Consider the following 27,424-nt stretch of genomic DNA (forward strand, 5'->3'; position numbering starts at 1 on the left):
TGATTAATTCCAACAGTTATGTGTAGTTATCTATTTCCATCTCTTCCAGGAGACTAAGAAAGTGAAGGGTGAAAATTGGGTCTTACTCATCTTTGCATCCCCAGAGCCTAATAGTGCTTAATAAGAGAATCAAAGTTATAACTCAATGACATGATATACTAGTCTTAGGCCCATTTTGTATCAGTCAGCATGGACTAAATTATGCTGTTGTACCAAACTCCACCCAAATCCCAGTGGATGATAAAAACAAAGGTTCACTTTTCATGCACACTACTAATCCATCACAGAATAATCCTGCTCCACATCCATTTTAGAATCCCAGTTGAAAGAAGAGCCCCAGGACACTGACAGTCTCATTGGAGAGGGAAAGAGATTGATGACCATGCTCTGGCTCCTGACTTCCACTTAGAAAGTGGCACACTTTATTTCTGCTCAATTTCATTGGCTAAAGCAAATCAGTATGTCCAAGCATAAAGCCAATGGGGCAGAAATGTAAAACTCTCCTAAAGGGTGAATGGCTTTAACATTAATAAAGTCTACCGACATTGCCATCATATCCAGTTTACCTTTCCAGGGACATGGAGCCTGTGGAACATGTTTCTGTGGTTCCTATGTCAGCTGACTTTTGAACTCAGCTAATGGGAAGCCTCTGCAGGAAACTGGAGAAGGAGGTTAGAAGCCAGGGCATCCTCCGCACCCACAAATCATAGAGAGGCTTCTGCAAAGGCTGCATTTCCTCCATGGCTCTAGCTTCCACTAGCCAGGCCTGCTGACTTTTCTGCTTCTGCTGAAAAAGGTCCTGGACACTATGACCTTGGACTCACACACTCTGATCCAGTCTCTTGATCTGCAAAACAGGGGGAGAATCTACTCACATCATTCAGTTGTTTCAAGAACAAAATTAAAGAATGTTTATGAAAATATGTAAAGAATAAAGTGCTAGACAAATAAGGTGCTTGAGTGTATACGAAGTGAGGTAACATGGTGTTGCAGAAAAGGAGACTGGGGATCACAATGCTTATGTGTTCATGTCTTGCTCTGCTACCACTGTCACCTCTTGCAGGTGACAGTGTGTTGTTCTCTATTCTCCTCATCTGCAAATTGGAGATAGCACTGTTGATAATGAAGTGGCTGCAGAATGGCATAAATGAGAAGATGTATACTCTCGAGTGTAAAAATCTATACAAATGTTAAATTAATGCACTAGTTATAAGCAGAAAAAAAAACCTTTATTTCTATCAAATTAAAAAGTAGGAATCAATCTTCAAGCAAGATAACCAAAGTAGTCAATAACACAATTTAACAGTTAGGAGAGCATGTACAGATTAGAATACAAGTTTAGATACTTTTAAGCATGTACACCCAAATCAAAAGGGCTGACAACTTTCACACTGAGGAGAAGCAATGACTCATCATAAACACACAACTTCTGGGAAACTGGAGCTGACTTTTCACAGGACAGTAAACAGAAGTGACAAGCTGTCATTGGCTTAGAGAACAGATTTGAGCTTGATAGGGGTCACAGTGAAACACCATTGTAATGCAACAATTTCCCCCAGAGATCTGTTCATCTCAAAAATAGGAATATATAAAAATCAGTAGTACAAATTCTCATGAAACTAGAAAAGCCCTCTAAGCCCTAACACCTTGAAGCTTACATAAAGAGGTTTATTTCTTCCCTTTACTTCTCTAAATTAAATAGTTTTTATTTAGTACATTTCTGACGTTACAGCCAAAGCTTCAAAATGAACAGTTTTATGAGATGGAATTAGACACACATCAACCTCAGGGAGAATTTCAAGGTGCGCTGCTCCTTGGCAAAGTTTTCAACAGGAAACCTTTTTATTTCCAGAATGACACTGTTGCCTGGAATAGCTTAATTATTACCAGAAGGAATACATACCCATGTCATCCAAGGACTCTCATCCTTTTGGAGATGTTTACCATCTCTCCATCTCCCTCTCCCTACTTCTCCCTCCCTCCCGCCCCAGATGCACACACAAACACACTGATCAAATTGGGAGGATTCCCTGAAGCATACATACGGATAATGGCATTTATTTTGGCAAGACTTGTGCAATTTGTTAAAAGAGAGATAAGGTATGGCATTTATGAACAATTGTAATTATAGTATATCTCAACAGATGCAGGAAGCAGATTTATCTTCATAGTTGAAACACAGCTTCATGGTTTCCCGACATCTGGGTCTTGTAACATTTTTCATCTAGAAACCAGACTGAATCAGTTATTTGTGGAAAGGGATGATAACTTACGACCAGACCACACCTCCATTTTAGAAAAAGTCTCCGTTGCTAAGTTCTTCTTTTGAGACACTAAATAGACAAGGGAGTTACTAAAAATGCAGGGGAATTGAAAGTAATTCATACTAAGAACGTGACTTGGCCTTATGAATTAATTGCATTTCTGGAAAAACTGTGGGAAGAAAAAATACTGGAAGGTAAATATCAAAGTAAATGAAAGGTAATAAATGAAATTATCAGGTAGATAGGAATGTCTCCCAAGATCCTGTAACTCAGCAGAGTGCAGATGAGATGTATGCCCTCTGTTTATACAGTGTGCAACTACCACCGGGACCCACTGAGTGCTCATTTCTTACCTCAGCACCAGAGCACCAAAAGCAAAGATTCCAGGTACAAATAACACTGTTTTACCCATTAATTAGTATGGGGAGCTCCAAGGAGGAAAAGGTACAAAAAAAGCGCCTTTTTAAATTTCCTGATTAATCCCTATAGGTACATGAAAACACAAGTTTAAGTAAACAGGACGTCTTCAGTTTTTACACAAAGAGGCAGGATAACCAAAATATCTATCATGTAGGGTAATTGTTGAGGATTTAATTAGACAATGCATATAATATGCTTAGCATGAAGTACCAATCAATAGTAATTACCAAGACTCCCAGCAGGCTGATAAGCTGTTTAGCCAAAGTCAAATACTGAAATCAGTATACAGTGAACTGAATTTTATAAAAGTCCTATTTATGATTTTGCACAGGTACCCTTGTCCCTACAACTATCCTGTCTCAACATTTTAAGTGGTAGGAGAAGCCACAGCAGTACCTCTTTCCGAGAATCCTCCTCAACCGTGGCTCTTACCTTTTTCCTTCCCTACCAAAAAGAGCGGCACAGCCTGGGTAAAGCTGGAGCTCATGTGAGCTTGGTTGCTGGAAGGTGGCAAGGAGTGACCTTGGGGAAGGTAGGAAGCGTTTCCCCCAGTTACTGCCAGAATTGTGCACGACAAGCAGAGCCACCATATCGGATGGCAGGCAAAGGTGTGAATTTGGCATTCAGAATCATGTTGATGTGTAGTGTGATATAGGAAAGATGGTACAAAAATCAAGGATTACCCTATGTTAGTGGCTCAATGGCCTTCTGTTCACCAGTCAGCACTTCAGGAAGGGCCAGTCTTTTATCAGGGCCTTATTAGGGGGTAAGAGTGAGGTACTGATTTGTTCTGGTATCAGGGGAAAAAAGTGAGTAGCATGTGGAGATCTCCCAGCAGCCCAGGTCTACAGTGAACACTGTAGCTGGGGGTGGCTCAAGGATAAAGGTCCATTCAGGGGTATAACACCATGAACACCAAAAGGGTAGGTGAGGAACATGAACCTGACTCCTCCACAGATTTCACTTGGACACAAGCCTAGCCTACTTCAACAGCCATTCATTTTATAAGTGAGTAGTTATAAAAGATCAAGGCTCAGACCTTCCTCTAGCAGCTCCCTTTGCTTAAGCAAAGGGGGGAAAAAAGGAAAAGTCCTACGTAGAGCTATGTCACTTTTGCTCCTTTTGATGTGAGGCCGCTTGGAGCTACTAACAAAGTCAAGCAGGATCATCACCCTGGGTTGGCTGGGATAGGACACAGTAAACATCCAGGAGCAAAGTCAGGCTGCAGGTTAGGGAGCTGCAGGTTAGGGAAACCTGGGTGTGAGTCCTGGCTGTGCTGTTTACTGGCAGCAAGAGCCTGGGCAAGATGCTTCACATCTCTGACCCCTGCCTTCTTTGTTTATAAACATGGCATCATGCCTATCCCAAAGGGTGCTTGAAAGATTAAATGGGATGTTTGTAAAGGTCCTAGAACTGCTCCTATCACCCCCAAAGGCCTTCCATAAATGGTACTTATTTTATGTATGCCTTAGTGTTAAGAGGATATTAAACACAGCAATGTTTCCAAGTTCTAAGTACGTGGGAAGCCTGTTCAGATAGTGGAAAGCAAAATGAATTCAGAGCTGGCTAGAATATCAGAATACGGGGACAGGTTAGGAATCATAGGGACAAACTACTTCCTTTGCATAACTCTGAAGGAACTGTATGTGTGGCAGTAGAAGGAAAACGAAGGAAAAATGTTCCTTTTTGGGCAGCCCAGGTGGCTCAGAGGTTTAGTGCCGCCTTCGGCCCGGGGCCTGATCCTGGAGTCCCGGGATCGGGTCCCGCGTTGGGCTCTCTGCATGGAGCCTGCTTCTCCCTCTGCCTCTGCCTCTCTCTCTCTATTTGTGTCTTTCATGAATAGGTAAATTAAAAAAAAACTTAAAAAAAGATGTTCCTTTTGTTTTTGTCAAAATATTTTCAAGGGAATTTTAATTTTTCACAAAACTGGAGGAAAACCTAGAGAGCTTGTTGAAGAAAATCAGACACAGACTTTTTAGGCCAGTGTGCATGAAATAAGTTATCATCTTTCAAAGACCATGGGAAAGGTGTCTGTCTTTTTTATTGGTCTCACCAAGCACAGGACCCTCAATTGCTGGGCTGCCTCAGAAACAGCAAATGCCTCTGACACACTGAAGGACTCTAATGCTGACTGTAACAGTCTGTTTTGCTGGAGGAGAGGAGGCAAGGACAGAGGACTAGGGCATGGCATCAGGGACCAGCCATTTCCCATTTCCCGTACCTCTCTCACGAACTCCAAAGGGAGTCTGTTAAAGACCAAAGAACTAAGGGAAGCATTTGTGAAGATCTGTCTGCTTCTAGTAGGACACAAACTTTCCTTTCTTGAATTACCCATATAATAGCCTTAACGCTCTACTTTTCCTTGTTTGTGGAAATTGTCTCCATGGCAATACTAATCTGAATTGTGCAATTTTCCTCATTTCACACTTGTTTTCTCTATACCTGGTTCCCCAGGATATCTGAGCTGTACCTATCTGTCTGATTTTCACCCTGATCCCACCAACTGACATTCAAACATGGCTCTTCTGAAGCACTCGGAAGACTGTATCACGCACTGATGTTTCATGGACCTGAACTGGGCACTTCTATTGCATAAACCTAAAAAGTAACATGGTGATTCAGAGAATGAGGAGGAGACCAGTCTATGTTTCCACTAGGGAAGTCAAAGAACAGTCACATGAAGGAATAGAGGGAGAGGAACTGGCATGGGTGGGGCAGTTTTTGTAAGGAAGATGCAATCATTACTATACAGAACAGTTATGCCAGGGAATTAACTGGAGATTTGCTGGGACATCTTCAGAAAATAAATAACACATTGCAACACAATTGGCATGCTGAAATAGGTTTTGTTTTGTTTTGTTTTGCCTCTCCAGTATGAAAAGTTAGTCAGAAGTCGCTCCCAGGAATAGCAAAGGACCTTCCTTAGGGACAATCACAATGCACGGAGAAGGGTATTTATTTTTAAGGCAACAGGAATAAATTTCATTGTCCTTCCCAGAGGAGAGCAAGAATTACATTAGGTGGCCACCAAGTCTGGAAAGTAGGCAAATCTTTAATAAATGATTTATTGATATTACAATTACAAAGAATGACAAAATTGTATTATCTGTATTTCTAGACTTAATGGCCACCCCATAGAAAGCATCTTTGGAATAGAAAAAAAAGCTCTAAGAATTTGTTTTCCCATAATCATCAAGCTGTCATACTTAATCTGGACACAGCTAGTGCAACATTTTCCTCAACCCACAGGCTCCCTTCCCCTTACCAACTATTTATAATATGCTTGGGTCACTCACAGGAGAAAAACACTGTCAGCATCAATATTTAGCAGCATCTCAAAATACATTTTTTTTTGTCTTGAATAAAAAGCTAAACCATTCTTTTAGTGCAATAATTTCATATGGTGTTATTACATCTATACACAAGATATGATCCTTTAACATTTATGTCGGTAAGCATCTTTTTTTTTTTTTTTTTTTTTTTTTGAAGACTCCCAAAGGCTTGGAGGATTTTACTTTTTCACAATAAAAGCAAAGGGCAGTGTCACCCCATAAGAGTCAGCCCAGCAGCGTAAGTAGACCCTTTGCAGAACTCTGTTCCTGGTGCAGGAAGCGATCTGACGCCCTCCCCTCGCTCTCAGTTCTTAGAAAGGGATCTGAGAGGGATAAAAGCAGTAACTATCTGTATTGCTTCATAGCCTAGGAAGGGAGAAAACAGATGTAAAAAAAAAAAAAACAGTTTAATAAAAATAGTAGAAGCCAAATCCTTTCATTCCAGGATGTCTGCAAAGGAAAGACTCTATGGAGCATGGATGCAGAAAAGGTATCACTCCTAAGAGAAAAAAATAACTTGTGGACAGTCACTCAAGGCCAGAGCAGCAACCACAAAGAGCAACTGGCTTCCATCGCACAGTCATCAGGAGGGGCACCTACCAGAGAACTTGGGACAAGGCTGTGGCTACTGCCCTGGGCCTTTTCAGGCCTCCTGATGCTGTGGTTCAACAGCTTTTGGGGGACAGGGAAACCAGAGGCCGACAGTGTCACGTGTGAGAAGGCTACTATGGCAACAACATGACGATTGTAAATCAGCGAGAGTTTGGGTTAGACGCTGTTGGAAATTCAGACTGGACTTGCTTTCCTGTGAAGTGCTTGAGATGTGCAGAGGCATCTTAGACACATGTAGGTGACCCTTCTTGTGAAAGGCAGAGAGGAGCCTCTTCAGGAATGCATTCTACTCATTCATTTTCATTTCAGTCCACCAGTTAAACTAGAAAAGACGCTGAAAGCTATCCCCACTAGCTTCTAACTTGGACACGGCACCAATACTACACATACAACTGAATGAACGACATTTTCCTGGTTCTTTCATTGGGCGGGCTCAGTATGCTTCTTTGGACTGGATAGGGGTGATCTTGTTTGAGAAAAGTGTGTAAACATAGGGCCAGATTTTGTTAGTCTCCGTTCCAGAAAATTGGTGGAGCACTCCTCGGCTTCTGAAAAACAAAACCCAACACATGAAGGCATTTTAGTCTTCCTTATAACATGGTATTGGAACAGGTGAAGATCCTGGATATACAGCAAGCATGATCTCATGGTCTATCACACACACTGCCAAGTGCCAAAGCAGCCCCCTCAAATCTATCAACACCCGCACTGAGCGTTTTTACAGTTCCGGCATGCTTGCCATGACACCGCCCCTCTTCTCCTGTTTAAAACATATCCAAGAGTAACATTATATGAACAATCCCAAATCTGCCTCAGTATGCACTTTCAAAAAACAAATCATTGACAAACTCTGGTACTGTAATACCCTTACCACTTAAAATAGATCACAAAACACAGAATGTATCATAACGACATGATCAAGAATTTCTGATCTAAAGACTTACTAAAGTATTTGGGAGTTAAAAGGTCAGCAGGGAAAAAAAGGTCAGCAGAGGCTGTAGACAGCTGTCCTGAATGCAGTCTGCACTGCACATGGGTTTTGCTCAGTTTGCAAGATGTTAAAAATGTTATTTGTTGCCAATATAAAAACTGTGTGTTTTTTTGTCTCCCCACATAGCCAGATTTCTGCTTCTCTTGAAAAACAGGGATCACTGGCCACTCTGGGCCTGAGTACCCTGTGGTAATAACTGGCTAGAACCATAGGAGCTGTACAGTTCAACTGTCATTCAATTGCCCAGATTAACATCCCCCACGGGGTCTGACACTCATTTCTAGTAACTGCCTGGCCCGTGCAGCCACTTGAATTTGTCATCTGTAGCTTATAGCTTTAGCCCTTTTTGTTGTTGTTGTTAAATTCCCTCTAGACAGGGACGCCTGGGTGGCTCAATGGTTGAGCATCTGCCTTTGGTTCAGGACATGATCCCCGAGTCCTGAGATCGAGTCCCACATCAGGCTCCCTGCAGGGAGCTTGCTTATCCCTCTGCCTTTGTCTCTGCCTCTCTCTGTCTCTCTTGAATAAATAAATAAAATCTTTTTTTTTTAATAAATAAAATCTTAAAAAAAAATTCCCACTAGGCATATCTAGGCAAAAGCACCCTTCTAATCTTCTATCCAAATGAGATATTTACATGTGGCAGTATCAAAATATAAACCATTATATTTCAGATCCTTGAAAAGAACGATGACAATAATCCTAGACAGAATTTTACAACCACACAAAGATGATCAGGTTTTGGTCCCTGTATTACAAGAATTTCAGCATAAAAGACCGGACTGTTTCTCTCAGATACAATCCCAGCATTTCACTGGACTCCCAGGGAGATACTGGGCCTTTCAGTTTTATCTAGCTTAAAGAAACACCACCCTACCTCAGCCTGGCGTCCTTCCCACTGTGCGCCACACGGTTCTAACAGACCGTCTGCCATGAAAATGTTGAAATACACTCACTTGTATAATTCAATGACTGGCTTTGCCACATCCTTGTACTGCCTTAGCCTGGCAGCCACTGCTTCAGGTTTATCATCCTCCTGCTGGACTAATGGCTCACCCGTGATGTCATCAATCCCCTACAAATACCAGAGACATCAGTTAATACAGCCAACACCTGGGTCATTCCAAAAAAAAAAACTTTCCTGTGCAAAAAAATCCATGTATTCACCTTTGACCCTTACCACATGATGAATCAGGCCTGAGCGACAATGGTAACAGTGAAAGTAATTGAAAAAGAAATAGCACTCTTAACAGTAATGTTAACCTTTTGTGAGAGCTGACACGAAATCTTTATGAACTTCTCAGATCTTTCCAAACATGTTCCAGTGCTCTTGATAAATACTTTATTTCTTTATTTTTATTTTTTTTAAAGGATTTTATTTATTTATTCATGAAAGACACAGAGAGAGAGAAACAGAGACACAGGCAGAGGGAGAAGCAGGCTCCATGCAGGGAGCCCGATGTGGGACTTGATCCCGAGACTCCAGAATCACGTCCCACGTCAGGCTCCCTGCATGGAGCCTGCTTCTCCCTCTGCCTGTGTCTCTGCCTCTCTCTCTCTCTGCATCTCTCATAAATAAATAAATAAAATCTTTAAAAATGAATAAATTAATTAATTAATTTACAGTTTAAAGCTCCATGCTGCCTCTTCCAACAAAAAACAGCCTTTAGACAATGTCACTCTGGCCCTCTAAACATTCCTCAAACTGCCTTGTTTTCTAAAGTTTGAGTTATTAATATGGAAAATCGAATGTCTAGGGAGTGCCTCGGCTCAACTGGTTGAGCATCTGACTCTTGGTTTCACTCAGGTCATGATCTCAGATTTGAGATGGAGTCCTCCTCCCCCATCAGACTCTGACTCAATAGGGAGTCTGAGATTCTCTCACTCCCCCTCTGCCCCTCCCCACTCTTGCACACTTTCTTTCTCTAAAATAAATAAATACAATCTTTAAAAGAAAAAAAAAGAAAAATGTCTCAAAAATCAACTAGTTTCCTTTGGAGAACACAAATCTAGGAGAAGGCATCTCAGCCTTGCCTCTGCTAGCTTTCAAATTCTTCCCTGAGATTAAGCTTACTCAAGTTATTTTACTAGCTCACATAATGACGTACCTAAAGGTAGATTAAAATAGGCATGGATTATATACCTATGATAATCAGGAACAAACATTCTGAGAATAAAAAATTGCAATTTAGAAACCCTAATTTTTTATGTATTTTAACCTCTTCAGGAAACATACCTACTTATAAACAGCAACACAGACATATAGAGGATCTTGCTTCAATGTCCATGATTCTTACCCACCAGGGGAGACAGTCACAAGAAATAAATCTATCCAGAAGCAGGCTAGAGCAGAACCAAAAGGCTCAGGAAACTCAACTGGATAATCAGAAACCAGTTATAAATTTGAAACACACTAAAATTCCATTATAGCTCAGGGCCTTGGCACATAACTTGTACTTATGATTTATTGGTGAGCCCCATAATCATCACATGTGTTTTCCATGGTTGTTATCCTGACCCAACAGGTGAGATGGGGGTGGGAGAAGGCTGTACATCACCTATATTCTCTTCAATTTTATTTTACTTAGAGCTGCAAAGCTCAGAAGTCATTTCCAGGACCTCAGATCACTAGTAAATATAACTTTTTTTCTAGAAAAAGCAGAATGATGCTAGGGTGACAGCATCCCTCCTTCTGGGAGAGCTGGGCCACAGTGGCTGGTAGACAAACACTTTCACTGCGGTCTTTAGAGGCACCACTCTAATTGCAGGTGTTCTTTTAGGATACCCAGTCTTTGAAACAACTCAGTGTTAAAGGTTCTCAAACTTTACTAGAATCTTTGCTTCAGCAAGTCTAGGCAGAGCTAAAATGTGAAGCATCTGTGCTGGACTTGAGTGCATATTCAGAATCCTCTTTACCCCTCCATCTGTTTTCCCCCCATACTAATTTCTTGAGAGATAAAGGAGGAAGGGACCTAAAAAAGGAATTCCAGAAGTATTTATTAGATTTTAAAAAGAAGACTTCAAAAGGCAACTAGTGCTTTGCCCAAATGAACAAGACTCACTGGAACTTTACCATATCTATGGCACTCGGGAGCTGGAAAGGCATCCCAGCTCTTGAAGTTGGTTTTCTGTAGTAATTATTGACTGACTATAATCAGGTCTACCAATTCCATATACATTAATCCAATACAACGGAATTGTCACCCCTTCCACATTTGGATGATCGCAAGTAACAGTAACTAGAGGTAAGAATCACATTGAACTAATTCATGTCTTTACCAGAAAGAACAAGCTTTTTAAATGAATTTGTTCACTTAAAAAGCTTCTTTAAACATGTACCTTTACATAGGTTTATTTCATGTAAACACATGTCATTTTTGGAACTGTTTATTCTTCTAGTCCTCCCAGTCCCTTTACACCCTCACCGTCATCACTCCCATGATATCACCCACTATGACCCCAGGTCTTTATTCAGGCCTAGCCCTATTTATCCCTGCTCTTATGAAGCTGGAGAGCACATATCCACATACAAACAGATATGTGTAAAGAAGGAGGGTCACTGTTTTCCAAAAATGGAATCATTGTGCTATTTACTTTTTTTTTTTAAGATTCTATTTATTTATTCATGAGAGACACACAGAGAGAGAGAGAGAGAGGCAGAGAGAGAAGCAGGCTCCATGCAGGGAGCCCGACATGGGACTCAATCCCGGGTCTCCAGGATCACACCCTGGGCTGCAGGCGGCGCTAAACCGCTGCGCCACCGAGGCTGCCCAATATTTACTTTTCATATTCAGTAATACTTGGGAGGAAATAGTACTTCAGATTAAAGCGGAAAGCATGAAGCCATTCTTTTCACTGAGTACATGATATAGATATTCCATGATATAGATATTCTCTCGTTCATTTAGTCATCCCCTGTAAGTGAACATTCATTTCTGTTTTCAGATTTTGTTTTTTCTCTAAAATCATTACTGAAGTAAGCATCACTGTACAGGACCTTACCTGCTAATGCTTTCATTTCTACAACCTATACTCCCAGCAGTGGGTTGAATGAAATACATATTTTAAAATGTTAATGTACATTGCTAGATTGCTTTCTAAAAACACTACTGGGGACACCTGAGTGGCTCGGTTGGTTAAGCATCTGCCTTCAGCTTAGGTCATAATCCCGGGATCCTAGGAACACACCCTGAGTCCAGCTCCCTGCTCAGTGTGGAGCCTGCTTCTCCCTCTCCCTCCACCTGCTGCTCCCCACTGTTTGTGCTCTCTCTTTCTCTCTGTGTCAAATAAATAAAATCTTAAAAAAAAATAAAATAAATTAAAACACTATTAAAACATTATATGCCTAATAAAGATGAGAGTGCCATTTTCCAGATCCCCACCAGCAACAGATGTTATAAACCTTAATTTGTGTTTCTTGACCACTGGTGAATTAAAAAATTTCAAATACCTGTGGCCATGTAGATTTGCCCTCTTTTGAATAATCTATTCATATCCTTCCTATATTTTACAACTTGCCTCTTTCTTGTCAGTCTGTAAAAGTACTTGGTATATTCTTACATGTACGTGAGGTGGATTGAAGTCCAGGTTATATACCCTTCCACTAGGAGGGTGAATCCAACGTCGGCTGAGACGATCTTTGAGTGTTTCAAATGGAATGTTCAAAGTGATCACTAGATCCAGCTCACAGATTTTGTCCAGGGCTTCAGCCTGAACTAATGTCCTAGGAAAACCTAAATGCCAAAAACAAAACATAATCAAATGCAAGACATTTCCCAATTCCAATGAGTCAATGAAATATTTTCAGTTGATAGAATAATCAAATTTATACGTATACCACCCAGAAAGAAGTTTTTATCAGGAATTTCCAAATTTTTATTTGGAACCTCCAAAAATTTATTAGAAGAAAATAGGCTACTTTATAACCCAGCTTTGGCATTTGAGATACTCCAAGATTAAGGAGTTACACGACACAAGTAGAGAGTGCCCTAAATTAAAAAATCACCTAATTAGTCCTGACTTTGCTCTTAACTACTCATATAACTTTAGGCAGGTCATATCACCTCCACTTCCTCTCCTATGAAAGAAGCAAAGAACAAAATTATATTTGTGTTCTTTTATAGCTTTAACAGCGATTAGTATATTAATCTTATGCTACCCCCCAAATTATAGATATATATATATATGTATAATTATATATCATATATATTTTAATTTTTATTTATTTATGATAGTCACAGAGAGAGAGAGAGAGAGAGAGAGAGAGAGGCAGAGACATAGGCAGAGGGAGAAGCAGGCTCCATGCACCGGGAGCCCGACGTGGGATTCGATCCCGGGTCTCCAGGATCGCGCCCTGGGCTAAAGGCAGGCGCCAAACCACTGCGCCACCCAGAGATCCCTATATCATATATTTTTTTATCTGTTCCCTACTGCTTGCAAAACTCAACTGTGGTCTGTAATCTAGCACAGTAACTACAGAAATAAGAAAAATGCATTTAGGAATTTTATAGCAATTTCACAGTAATTTTAAGCCTCCTGAATCTAAAATTTACACTTGAATTTATTTTAATTTTTCCAGTAATTCACTTACTGTATTTGATAAAAGGATTGCTGCACAGTGGATTAGAAGGAAAAAAAGAAACTCAGCTTTCACTACACATAGTTCATTCTAGGCTTCCCTTGGAGCTTATTTTCTAATTTCTCCCATAAGGGAAATTATCCAATGGTCCCCGCAATATCTAACTTGTGATGTTATTTATTATAGAAGGGATATAGAGTAAGTTACATCTCTTCCAAAAAGACACAAGAATGAAGAGAGCCAAACCTGGGGCATGTTCAAACTCTACTGTTATGACAGGGAAAGAAAAAGCAAGTTTCAACAGAGGTGAGGAAAAGCTTATCTTGCGGGCAGATCTCAGTTCACTGGCTATGATGTGCCTAACCCAAGGTACTCACATGTTCCCAATGGGCAAAAGGGTTACTCCAGCATTACAGGTAACACCAGAAGAAACTGCTTTCACATGCTCATATGCTGTCTTTTGTGACCCCATCATGCATTCGGACTGGCCTCAACATAGAAATAGGTATTTCTAATCTTGCAGCCCAGGTGCTGCTTCTTGTACCAACAGCCATCTACTTGTACTGTCTCCTTCCTCTCATAGTGGCTCTATGCCTAAGCATCCTCTTCACAAAAAAGGTGCCCACATGTTGGGAAATTATGTGGGAAATACGTTCATGTGTTTTTTTCTGAGGTGGGAACATGAGTGATTCCTTTCCACTCTTCTAGTTTCTAATATTTTTTAATTGAGCATATACTTTCAGAATAGAAAAAATACTGCCCTTAATAAAGAACTGCTGACTAATTAGACTTTTTTCAACTCCCACCATCATTTGTTAGATCAAGTTAGGACTACCTGACATTTAGGGAAGTGAAAGGTCAAACTTTATCTGCCTAAGATCAAGTACACTATGGCCACTTGGCCTTAGCACTGGAAGACAGCAATGCCTGGCACACAGTGGGCAAACACTGGCATGAAACACTAGCATAGTTGTCTTCTAGTCTTCCCTTTGGTGGCCATACTTATTTGTCCAGTTGCCTTATTTTAAGCTCCCAATTTAATTCTATGAAATTATAGTACTCTGTCAAGCCCTGTAAAAGTATGTCATTTTTTTTCTTTCCACTCTGGAATGGCTTGACTGTTTGCATACTAATTTATTAAGCAACTTCTTTATTAAGTACAAAAACAAACTTAATTTTAGAATTGGGGCTTCACAGCACCTAGGTATATCCTAAAGCTTTAAATTTGTGATAGCTGCCAGGTAGATAACAAAGGGATACTATCTGGGTCACCAAGGAGTGAGATTTGGCTCCAGGTGGGTCCTCAGGGCTCAATTCCATCTATGACAACAGAGGTTGTGCAGTGGGCAAGGAGTTTCAGAGGAGTCCAGATAAGAGTCCACATATCCTCTTTCCCACCAAATTCCTTATTGAATACTATACACAGCCTCAACCAGGTGCTTTTCGCCACCTCCACCTCCCTTCCCATAACTGCTCACTGTAAGCCAGGTCTGGGGATGCTGTGGGAAAGTTCAGTACCTGGGATCTATGCTAAGTCTATGAGTCAACTTTAGCCTAGCTTCCCCTACACTATGCACCACAGTCTGCTTTAGAAAATGAGTTTCCTGAAATGGGATTTAAGACACGCCTCACTCCCTTTGTTATCCTCTGGTACTGTACCTGGACATCCAACACTGAAATTCCAGTAAAGTGAAAAAGGCACTCTCTCACAGACGGCCAGGGCCCACCTTTTTCCCCATATAACGTGCTCTTCACGAAGGCTTCAAATTGACACCTGGAGCCTGCAGCCAAAACAGTCCCAATCTTGGAGATTAATCTCCATGCCACTCCCCCAAATCCCTTTTTAAGGAAAAACCATTTTCTAAAGCAGTGGCTTCCAAAGTGACCCTCACTGGAGTGCAGAATGAAAACAACCTCTGTTGCACTGTTGTTTTGTTCATTCTTTTTAAAATTTTATTCTGGCGGGTATATTTTATAAGGCATATATTAATAAAATCATATTATGATTAGGCACATAATTCACACAATCCATATACTGAAGAAGTAAAGTCAACATTTTTACTGATAAACGTGCACAAAGAACTTAAGGGTTCATTCCTCTAAAGACCCAAGTTCTCGGCCTCGGTCCCTGGCCTTGGGTTCTACATCACTAACCACTACTCTGACAAGAAAACATTGTTCTTTATCCTTTGGATAGAGGATGAAAGCTGAAGAATGCAGTAGGAAAGAAGAGGAAGCCCTGAACGAGAATATAACAGTTCCTCCAACGAATAAAAACTCAGATCTTATTGGCTACAGTTTCCTACTCTACTGGATAGAAGCCAGTCTGCTCAACAACCCTACAACAGTTTCTAAACTCTGGAGCCCTCTGGAGGAATGGGTGGAAAACAACTGTATATAATAAAAGTTGAACTCAGAAGGAACAGATTTCAAAAATGTTGGGTAGTGTCTACCTTTGGGGCTCTAACATTCAGACCTGCTAAAGACCAGAGAATAATTATGGTGGCTTAGAGGTCTTCTGTTAATACAGTGGCTCTCATCATATCCCCCTATCCTTGAAATAGGTTAAAGTAGAAAGAACCAGGGAAAACACAGAAACCTACAATTAAAGCTAAAATGGAAGAGTTATGTTTTAGGATGTTAATGCTGTTGGAATGCAACCATGTTAATGGTTAAGAAGTACCAACAAGAGAACTAAGTCATTCTACAACTTTAAGAGTTTTCCATCTAAAGGGGCACATCGACATTATCAGGGAAGACTTAAAATGGTAGGGCGGCGGGGGAGGACGGAGAGCTTATTACTGCCCAGATTCCATGCCATTCTTCCCAGAATGGAATACCTAGGAGCAGGGCTTAGGTGTTTTTTTAAAAAGTTATCCCGGTGACTCTGGCTGGTTAAGAACCACCAAACTTCCCAGTGACAGCAACAGTGAAAGTACAATACTAACTACATGTATCTATCCCATTTGGGGGAAGGTTTAACACCACTTCTAAGCAGGTTCAAACCACTTTGAAGAGTTTTCTTTACCTCAGTTTCATGGCAAGAGCACCAGGAAGTAAATTCCCAAACTGAAGCAAATCTTTCCAGATTCACTAAGCCCCTATCTCAAGTGACCTGTTTATGCCATTCCTGTCCGGGATCTTACCTCTAAGAAAGTGGTGTGGCAGGGGACAAGATACAGTAGAATAGTGAAAACAGTGGACAAGTCAGAGACCTGGGTGCCAGGCTGCTTTTTCAAAATTGAAGAGAAGCAGTGGTAAGCTGGAAAACTCAGAGCTCAGTGGAACATGTTAGTTATGGGCACAAGCTCTGGACCCAGACACCCCTGGATTTCAAGCCCAGCTCTACCCAGCCTTGACTGCAAGAACTTCCACTAGCTTTGTAATCTCTCTCTGGTCCTTAGTCTTCTCAGATATAAAACAAGGGTGTATTAATTTGCTAGGGCTGCCATTACAAAGTGCCACGGAACAGGTGGCTTAAACAACAAAAATTTATTTTCTCATAGTCCTCCTGGAGGCTACGAGTCTCAGATCAAGGTGTCGGGAAGGTTGGTCTCTTCTAAGGCCTCTCTCTTTGGCTTGCACAGATGGCTGCCTTCTCCCTGTGTCTTCCAAAGGGCTTTTCCTCTGTTGAAGTCTGCATCCAAATCCTCTACTTATAAAGACACTACAGTACTCTACAGTACTCATATTACATTAAGGCACACCTCAAGAACTCATTTAACTGAATTACCTCTTTAATGACCTCATCACCAAAGAAGAGTCAAATTACAAGGTACTAGGGGTCAGGATTTGAACAGATGAATTAAGAGAGGCACAACTCAGCCCATAACAAAAGGTAATGCCTACTGCATGGGGCTGTTGGGGAATAAAAGAGACAATCTTTGTAAAATGTGTAAGATGTAAAGTGTTAGGCCCATAGTGAGCACTCAATAAATGGCTGCTGTTGCTCTTGCAGAGCTCTCCTTTTTTTTTTTTTAAGATTTTATTTATTTACTCACGAGAGACAGAGAGAGAGAGAGAGAGAGACACAGAGAGAGAGAGAGAAAGAGAGAGGGGCAGAGACACAGGCAGAGGAAGAAGCAGGCTCCATGCCAGGATCACACCCTGGACGGAAGTCGGCACTAAACAGCTGAGCCACCCCAGGCTGCCCATTGTAGAGCTCTCCTGTGAGTCCTGCTGGTTCCCCAATTCAGGCAGAAGGCAGAATGAAAGAGGTCTTCATCCCCCAACTTGCCTTGATTTAATGCCTTTCCTGAGATTTGCTCATCTGGGGAGTCCCAGGTGTTTTGTGCTCTCTACCACAACTACAGGTCAGCCCCTGCAGTCATTAGCCACACAGTCTGCACATTCTAGGTCCCACACACTCAAAAGGGAGTACAACCTGGGCAAGCTCTGGATTGGGCTCAGCATGGCTGCTTCTGCCTCAAGCTTCCCACTCTGCTATTTGCCCCTGTCATCACCTACCTCGTGTTTAACAGTAAAACACCCTAAGTCTACTTTCCTCGACCCCGTTCAATACCTTATGATGATGAGCTTTAATCTGAGTTAAAGTTAAACAGGCTGGTAAAATTCAGCACAGAGGCTCAACCTTACGCTGCTGACAGCAGCAGGACGTCAGTTCCGAGGGCCTAATCCGTGCACAGTTGCATTAACTGGAACACAGAATCCACGTCAAGAAAGGTGACATTCATGCAGTCTTCCCCAGGAAGCCTCGTTTTGGGAAACATTCACAGATGAGGTAACTGTGTTTGCGGAGAACCTGGACTCGATGGCTTCTAAGTCCACGTCCCCACAGTAGTTCAGCAAACATACCTATGCGTTGTGGTCTACTGTTTACAAAGCATTCGCAGAAATTTAGTTCTTATTCTTCACACCCACCCTGGGAGGAGGTGGGCAGAGCAGGAACAAGGAGCCTGGGTTTAACAGATGAGTAAGCTGGAACTCAGTGAGGGTGAGCAGCAGAACAGGATTTAGGGTCAGGTCTCTGGTCTTGCAAGTGCTCTCTCTAGTCTACTATGCTGCTGTTCCGCGGGTATAAAAAAATAATTATTAAAAGAATCCTAAATGTCACTCCATCTAACTTGCTTCTACCCAAAAGAGCGGAGCATCCTGGTAGCACCCTCACCAGCACAGTTAGTATTTGCTGAGCATCCCTGACATGTCAGATCGATTTAATTCGAAGAAAAGCCAAAAGTATGCAGGGACCTAGAGGGCCTACTCTTGCTCCTGTCACCTCTCTCACCTCACGTCTCTGCCCATCATCGCTGTGCCGGCCACACTGACATCCTATCCTGGTCATTCTCAAACCGGCAGCCTGTTATCGCCTTGAACACTTAGTTTATGTTCCCTCAGCTTGACACACTCTTGCTTTAGGTACCTATGTGTGCCCTCAGCTCCCCCAAGGCTTGGCTTAATACGTGCCTTGCCGGGGAGAACTTCTCTAACCACCCTCCTATACTGCTGCTCCGCCCGGCGCCCCTCCTCACCCACCCTCCCTCCTTTTCTTTTCTTTTTTCCTTCCTTTCCTTTCCTTTCCTTTCCTTTCCTTTCCTTTCCTTTCCTTTCCTTTCCTTTCCTTCCCTTTCCTTTCTCTCTCTCTCCTTCTTTCTTCCTCTTCATAGATTTCAACAGCATTTACTCTATATGACTTAACTTTATTTTGTAAGTGTTTCTACTCTCACCAGAAGGTGAGCTAAATCAGGGCAGAACCTTTACAGTTCTTTACTACTACATTCTTGAATCCTCAAACAGTGCCTGGCACAAAGTGATGCTGCATAAATATTTGTTGAATGAGTAGATAAATTATGTGAATAGTTACAATAATTCTGCAAGGTCGGTGTCACTCCCATTTTAAAGTTATAAAAACTGAGGCTCAGAAAAGTTAAGTGACTTGCCCAAAACCACACATTTAAGAACTGAGGAACCTAGACCGGAACCAAGGGCTGACTCCCAGAATCGCACGCCACATGCCACCTGATGCTGTCTTCCTCCCATGCAGAAAACTGCAGCCCAGGAGAAATGCCTGCTCATGAGGACTGCAGGAGTCCACCTACGAAACAGCTGGAGAAATCAAAATCCTGTGCAACTTCAGGGACACCACCTGGCCTGGTGCTGCAGGCACAGCCACACAAGATTCTACACACACACACACACACACAAATGTCTGGCACCTGGCTTTTTTTCTTTTAATGTATCTTGGAGGTTTCTTCCTATATAGTACATAATGCTTTCTCACTCTCCCAGATAATTGCAGAGCACTCCACAGTTTGGATGTACCATAATGTAACCAATTCCCAACTGATGGACATCTAAGTTGCACATGACTTGAAGCACACTAGGGGAAATAGCTTAGCAGATAGAATATAGGTTCCAGAGACAAACTGCCTGGGTTTGACGTGCACTTATGACACCTACTCACATTGTGACCCTGTATCCATCTCTCTGCACCTACAAAACAAGCATGGTAATGTCCAATTCAGAAGGTTGTGAGGAATAAGCAAATTACTATATGTAAATCCCAGCACAGGAGCTGACACACGGTAAACAGCAGGGGGGCCGAGTGGCAAATGGGGCAAAGAGCCAACACTGGGGGAAAATGAGGCGATAACAAGAAAGACATGAAGGAAAAAATAAGTTCAAACTTTTAGAAAAGGATGGAAGGAGCAGGGGGAGACAGGTTAGTACCACTACCATCACCCAACATGCTACGTTCACATGGGAGAACAAGTCTCCCCCATAACAGAAGAGACCAGAAGGTCGCATCCTAAGGGGAGACTCAAGTTTTCTTTAAGGCAGAAGATAGAGTATTCTGCAAAGAGTCAGAGAAAACTCAGGGAGGAGGGTAGAGAATGTTATAAGGAAAGAGGATCTAGAGGGTACAGTGGAAAAGTAAAGAATTAGGAGGAAGGAAGAGGGGAATCAGTAATAAAGAAAGCAAAGAGGATAAAGAAGACAAAAGGACACTGAGGGATGACTTACCCTTCCCTTAATAACCAAGCATCACAGATATAAAAGGCACAGTTGGAAGTTACTAGGATCAAATAGTACAATTTTCAGGGCAGGTATGGTGTCCTAGTCTCTGACGGTGTTACAAAGGCCCTAGCAATGGGCTGGGGCTCTTTCTGAAGCCTGAGATGCAGAATCACAGGTCCTCAAGAGGAGCCCTGCTACCCTGGTTAGGCATGAGGCAAAGGCTCCATGAAGAGAGAAGTGGCTGGGATCCCTGGGTGGCGCAGCGGTTTGGCGCCTGCCTTTGGCCCAGGGCGCGATCCTGGAGACCCGGGATCGAATCCCACGTCGGGCTCCCGGTGCATGGAGCCTGCTTCTCCCTCTGCCTGTGTCTCTGCCTCTCTCTCTCTCTCTGTGACTATCATGAATAAATAAATAAAATCTTAAAAAAAAAAAAAAAAAAAAAGAGAGAAGTGGCTATATGTCTACAAGACTCTCAAAATAGGAATATTCTTCAGCCTACAGATCCTAATTTAAGGCTTCAGGTCATACCATATGAAACAGCATCCTAAAAGGCAGCATCCTTTGAAGTGATTTACATCAGTGTCTCGAGTTGTGCTGAGCAAATCAAAGCAATTCAGATGCAATTCTCACATCAATCAGCTACTAAGAACAGACTGTCAGGTAAGGTGCAACCTGACCAGCACATTTTAAACCATTTTTAGCAGAGTATTATTATCCAGCAATACCTTTTTTTTTTTTTAATGAATATATTGTCAGAGGAGCACAATATGAAGACTAGTGGAAACTGATTATCAACAAAGAAGGCCCCTGTATCGGGGAATAGATGTTCATTTTGACTTTGGTGAGGGAAAATGTAGGTATTTTGCTCTTTAATACATTTAGTTAGCATTTGATAGTCACTGATCTGAGTTCTCTTCTAAAGATCTATTCCTGCTATGAGATTCAATTGCTTTGCACCTCAAATTGCTAAGATATTGGGATTTGAAAAGAAACCAGTGATGGGATCCCTGGGTGGCGCAGCGGTTTGGCGCCTGCCTTTGGCCCAGGGCGCAATCCTGGAGACCCGGGATCAAATCTCACATCGGGCTCCCGGTGCATGGAGCCTGCTTCTCCCTCTGCCTGTGTCTCTGCCTCTCTCTCTCTCTCTGTGACTATCATAAGTAAATAAAAATTAAAAAAAAAAATAAAAGAAAAAAAAAGAAACCAGTGATGTAGACTAGACAAGAGAATTTGCCACTCTAGGTATGGGTGTGTATTCTTTAAACCTTGTTGTTTATAGCTCTTACTAAAAATTACAAACTCCCTGAAGGCTGGGGCTGTGTTTACTCCAGAAGTGCCCAGGATATAGTCAGACTCCATGTGGATCTGGTATTCCTCGTGAGCAGGGATTACTGACCAAGGGGTCTAGATGCACAGTCAAATTATGTCAACAAGTGGCAGCATGAATAATTCTTCTATTTAGCAAGAGCTGCAATAAATTGTGGTATGCTTTTATATTTACTAAAAGTAATCCTCAAAGACATGTTTTCTAAAGGACTTAAACAGAATTCCAGCTTCCTTAGATAACCTAATCCAAGTGAACATATTCCGCTAATTGTTAAGGAAACCAGAAAATCCAGTCAGTAAAGTAAATAAAGAACCCACTTAAGTGCTGAAGAGTTTGCTTTCCTCCCTTTAACTACACATGAGACTGTTCATCACATGGTTTCTTACCAGGAGGATAGAAAACCCACCTCATCAAAAAAAAAAAAAAAAAAAAAAAAAAGGAAACCCACCTCATGCTTCCTACTAAGCTATCCCTCTCCTAACCTAAGCCCTAGAAGAGCTGCTATGTCCTGTTGAATCAAATAACCAATCCATGTTGAACACCGAAATGTTATGTAGTTAAATTTCTCCCAAAATTTGTCATGTATCACTAATTATGGTACCTACATATTATTTTTTAACCTCCCCTCCCCCCAAAAAAGATTCACCATGTGTATGTAGGAAGATGTTGCTAAATCCCTAACGTGGTATGCTCCCAGCAGTGCCAACCATTGGCCCTTGGCACCTGCTCCTCTCAGCCATGCCAAAAGCCTGAGGGAGGGCAGCCAAAGCAGGAGGTGCTGCAACAGCAAGCTGAGGCAGTGGAGGGGAAGAGGGAACTAGGACACTTCTGTTTTTCTAATTTGGAGTGCATTTACTCCAGAGGAAGGGTGCAGAGCCAGAGTCCACCACCACATTCCCAGGCAGAAAAGCAAGACCTCTCTGCTTGATGGAAATAAAAGGGCAGTTCTGAAGGGCAACTTCCAACATTCGCCTGGGATTGGCAACTGGTGAAAAGGCCACACAACATCAAGGCCCCCTTCCTATGTCCATTAAGATCTGGGGCCAACAGGGATGCCTGGGGGGCTCAGCAGTTGAGCATCTGTCTTAGGCTCAGGGAGTGATCCCAGAGTCCCAGGATCGAGTCCCACACTGGGCTTCCTGCATGGAGTCTGCTTCTTCCTACTGACCACTCATCTCTTCCCAATTGTTGGGGAACCAAGAACCAAGTTACAAATATGCAAGCCACTGTCCATCACAATCAATCATTGAATGAATAAAGTTGAAAGCAGGCAGTTATTCTTGCAGTCCTCCCTAACCTAGGGGCATTCAAATAATTTACACCACCGACCATAAGCCCCCAGTAGCAACTTAAAATTAATCACCGTCAAAACCTGTTTTATCAAGGCCTTTCCTGTCTTACATCTTATAATTACCTTATCTGTTTGCATAATATTTATTTGTACATGTATCCAAAACCTCCATATTCTACTTCATCCAGTTTTATTAACAGATGGTGAAAAGAATAAGACACAGCTGTGCTCCAGATGTTGGCAAAAAGAGCTTCAGCTACATCATATCACATCACTTTGTGAGTTCCACATTTCCCACTGAGCAGAGAGCTTAGGACCTGCTTCCTGTCACTGAAATCTTTCAGGGACATTTAGAACTCTTCTATTACATTGATTTTATCCTAGATTTGTAATAAGTAAGTCCTGCTCTCAAGGAGTAGTAAATGATTTGAAAACCGAGGTATGCTATAATCACTTACTTACGGACCTACTGATAGAAGATAATTATTACAGAAAATTTGGTTTTAATCCATAAATTTGGATATTCCAAGTGGCTTAGTGATATAAAAGATGAATTCCTATTAGGTAGGGATTCTTGGGAGAAATCCCCAAATGGTGTTGAGAACTCTGACATCAGGTGTAATGATTCTTCCTGTTTAAGGATATAGATGAAACTCTTAGCTTAGAACCTTTGTTCTTAAGTTATACTAAAACCATGAAGGCCCTTTCCCAGTGAGGGAAGATGCATACTACACTGAGGAACAAGCAGTTAGGTAATCCTTTGCTTAAGGGCCCTTCCATTTAAGGATTCTGTTTACTTGTTCTTTAAACCTAAGGTTCTATATAAACAAATTAGGGGAAAACTGGTCTCACTCTATCTCAATTAAGACAAAAGGAATTCGTAAATGTTTGCACTATAGGCCCATATTTTTACTCCAAGTAAAAGAACAGAAGCCAACTATCCCCTACATAAGCCAGCTACCGGCTACAGGTGAGACCTCTCATCATCACACCATGTGCTTACAAACTTTTTCTATGTGTCAAACACAACTATATGTACAGGACGGTACAAAATATCAAATACGCAGATAAATCCACAAGTCACATGATTACAAGGTAAGAAGAAAGAATGAAATGGGTAGATAGGATGGTACAGCAAGGACTCAGTGAGGAAGGGATATTTGAATGAAGCAATCCTCATGACAATCCAGAGGCACAACCCTGCAGGTAGAGGAAATGGCAAATAAAAGGGCCCTGCATCATTAGCACACACAGCACATAAAGGTAAAGAAATTCTGAAGTGGTTATGGGATATAAACGAAGTTTTGCCCTCCCCTGCCCTCAGGAAAAGAGATCTGAACATATATGAAGACAAAAGGAACACAAAGGCTTGAAAATTTTCAACAAAATATGATAAAGACAAAAAATATTCAATATAATATCTGATAAAACTGGCATCCTTGAAATAGAAAAACTGAAAAGGACAAAAAAAGATATAATATGGGACCCTCCTCTGAAAGGTTAGGTAGAACTGGAAATCAAGAGGACACACTACATATAGGAGGAAGGGCAAAAAACGACACTGGGGTATTCTATTTACTTCATGTATAAAGAAACAATTTTTCAGGAAGTCTATATAGGGAAAAAAAATCATATTCAAAAAGGAGGAAAAGTCGGACTGGCCTTAGGGCTTTCCAGAGCAATAATCCCGGCAGGAAGAAGACCAAACAATGGCTACAAAGCTCCCAAGGCCACGAGGACCGCCCAGGAATACCACAGCCAACTGAACTGCTGTGATGAGGAAACATTCTCAAACATGAGAACTCAGGGAACATAGCCCCCCGTGAGCCCTCTGCTATGAGGGAGGGAAAGAGGAGGGAGAGAACACAAGGAAGAGAATATCCAACGAAATCCAACCAACCAAGGTAATGATGAATGGAAAAGAGTGGTTAAAAGTAGTGTAGCTTTATCCAGATAGTATTTGCATGCAAACAATTCCTCATTTAAAGTGTATAATTTGAGGGGCACCAGGGTGGCTCAGTTGGTTACACATCTCCCTTTAGCTCAGGTCATGATCCCAGGTCCTGGGGTTGAGCCTCCCATTGGGCTTCCCTGCTCAGCGGGGAGCCTGCTTCTGACTCTCCCTGCCAGCTTGTGCTCTCACTCCCTCTCTCTCAAATAAATAAATAAATAAATAAATAAATAAATAAATAAATAAATAAATAAAATGGTTTTTTGAAAAATAAAGTGTATAATTTGAGGTTTCTAGTCTATTCAGAGATATAACTAAAAGATGAATCAAAATAAGCGAACAGAGATGTGGTAGTGGGTAAGAAAACCAGAGCACAGAATTCATTGGGCTTCCCTGCTCAGCGGGGAGCCTGCTTCTGACTCTCCCTGCCAGCTTGTGCTCTCACTCCCTCTCTCTCAAATAAATAAATAAATAAATAAATAAATAAATAAATAAATAAATAAATAAATAAATAAAATGGTTTTTTGAAAAATAAAGCGTATAATTTGAGGTTTCTAGTCTATTCAGAGATATAACTAAAAGATGAATCAAAATAAGCGAACAGAGATGTGGTAGTGGGTAAGAAAACCAGAGCACAGAATTCATTTAAGTCTTGTAGATGTATGACCCAAAAAAACCTAGGAAATTCAAGTTACAGAAGAAAATTTATAATAGATTTTAGCAACAAAATCCAACAAAAATTCAGATGGAGGGAGGGGAGAAGATGTGGGAGGAAGTATAAGTACATTAATCCTCTTACTGTTCACTGCAGAAAGACAATATCTCTCTGTCTCAATCTGAAATGTGAAATAAAAAAACAAATGTCCATCTCTTAATGCCTTTCATAATCTTAAAGAGCCCCTCAAGAATTAATATCCCTGGTGGTGAAAAATTTATCTGAAATACAGTAACAATTCCTTCAGGTTCTCTTTAGCTTTGCTATTGTTAAATTTGTGTAAAACTAATAAATACTTTTAAAAAGTACATAAAATGTGGTGTCATTCTTACACACTTCTAGGTGAATATGTACATGAGGTGATTTAATTGTTAATCCTATTATTTCTCCCTAGTGGGATTTTAGGTGAATAGGTGACTTCCCTTATATTTTTCTATATGCTCTGAATGTTTTATAGTAATCATGCATTACTTTTATAAGGACAGTGTAAAAAAATAAAATTCCCTACATTTTTTCCACTTCTTATTTTTTCACATCTTACTCTTTTTATCCTAATCAACTTTTTCATCTCTCCAAAATCTGGGTTTTTCTTATTAGTGATAGGACAATTAACAGAGTTTTATATTATTCTGTTTTATATTATTAAGTAAGGTTTAATGAGGATGGAGAATTTTGTTTAGATACACTTTGTCCAGGTGAACTTAATGAGGGATGAATATGATGATCTTATTACAATGACATTTTTCAGTTTCTCAGCCATTTATTAATGAAATTCTAAGTTCTAACATCTATGTCAGTGTCAGTATGTGTTTGTATGTACATACAACATCGATAGTAACGTGTAACTACCACTTGACCACCTACTATGTTTCAGGATTCTACTAGGAGTTTTACATTTGTTAGCCAATCCTCGCATACCTATGCCACAGGTGCTCCTACTATTTTATGGATGAGGAGAAAGAATCCAAAAAAGGTAAGTATGCTCGCTCAAGATGACATAGCCAACAATAACATAATGATATTCAGGTATGAGCTAGAAGTCCATGCTTTTTCCACCATACTTCTGTTTTCCCAGTTTGGTGCTCTGTGTATAGTAAATGCCCAGTAATTGTTTCATTATTAAACTAGCAAAGTATGCCTCAGGTGCTTTGGATGAAGCTTTGCAATGAATTTTTGCAATTCATTTAATTCCTGAGATACCTGTTTCATAAATTAGGGAAGCAGGCTCACCTACCATCTAAAATTAGTAGTTTCATCCCTGTGTCTTACTTTATGGGCTTCTAATTAAGTGGCAATAGCACATGGGCTAAGTGTGTCTCAAAGTGTATGAGATATGCCCAGATAGAGAGAAATCATAGTTTAATATCTAAAGTAGATCAGGGCACCTGGGTGGCTCAGTGGTTGAGCGTCTCTGCCTTCGGCTCAAGTTGTGATCCTGGAGTCTTGGGATAGAGTCCTGTATTGGGCTTCCCATGCCCGAAGCCTGCTTCTCCCTCTGCCTATGTCTCTGCCCCTTTGTGTGTCTCTCATGAATAAGTAAATAAAATCTATAAATATATACTTATATATTTTATATTTATTATAATAAATCATTATATATTTATATAATAAATAAAATATATATTCTGTGTTTCTCATGAATAAAATCTTCTATATATATCTAAAGTAGATCTAAATTTAACATGTTAAAAATCTAATTAATTTTAGGGGTGCCTGGGTGGTTCAGTTAGTAGAGCATCGACTCTTGATCTCAGGGTCAGCAAGCCCCACACAGGGCGTAGAGCCTACTTAAAAACAAAACAAAAAAACCCCAAAATCTAGTTAATTCTAAAATGTTGGTTAGAAAGTTAAAAAAATAAGTTATTCTTTCAAACTCAAGGTTTTAAATTTTAAACTTCCTTCTAACTCATTTCTAATATTAACTTTGATGCTTCCTCAGTGCCCTGCTTTTGAATTTCGTGAAGTGTT

At 41.0% G+C, this 27,424-nt stretch overlaps 1 protein-coding gene across 3 annotated transcripts in view; it reads right to left on the reverse strand.

Moving 5' to 3' along the window:
* Window positions 1-1,207: 1,207 nt before the first annotated feature.
* Window positions 1,208-27,424, reverse strand: part of AK4 (adenylate kinase 4) — a 69,297-nt gene continuing 43,080 nt past the window's right edge. The window contains exons 3-6 of one of the 3 annotated variants that reach the window (XR_005359653.1): window positions 12,180-12,352; window positions 8,576-8,694; window positions 6,617-7,176; window positions 1,208-6,382 (exon numbers count right to left, since the gene is read on the reverse strand). Coding sequence is in view for 1 of the 3 variants with exons in the window: in XM_038537234.1 (XP_038393162.1) it covers window positions 7,062-7,176; window positions 8,576-8,694; window positions 12,180-12,352 (407 nt within the window). In the remaining 2 variants the exon portion in view is untranslated. Of the gene's footprint in view, window positions 7,177-8,496; window positions 8,695-12,179; window positions 12,353-27,424 lie in introns of all 3 variants that reach the window. The other 2 variants (XR_005359654.1, XM_038537234.1) reach the window with 2 other exon arrangements.

This window comes from Canis lupus, chromosome 5 (genome assembly GCF_011100685.1).
Source record: "Canis lupus familiaris isolate Mischka breed German Shepherd chromosome 5, alternate assembly UU_Cfam_GSD_1.0, whole genome shotgun sequence".
Taxonomy (NCBI): domain Eukaryota; kingdom Metazoa; phylum Chordata; class Mammalia; order Carnivora; family Canidae; genus Canis; species Canis lupus.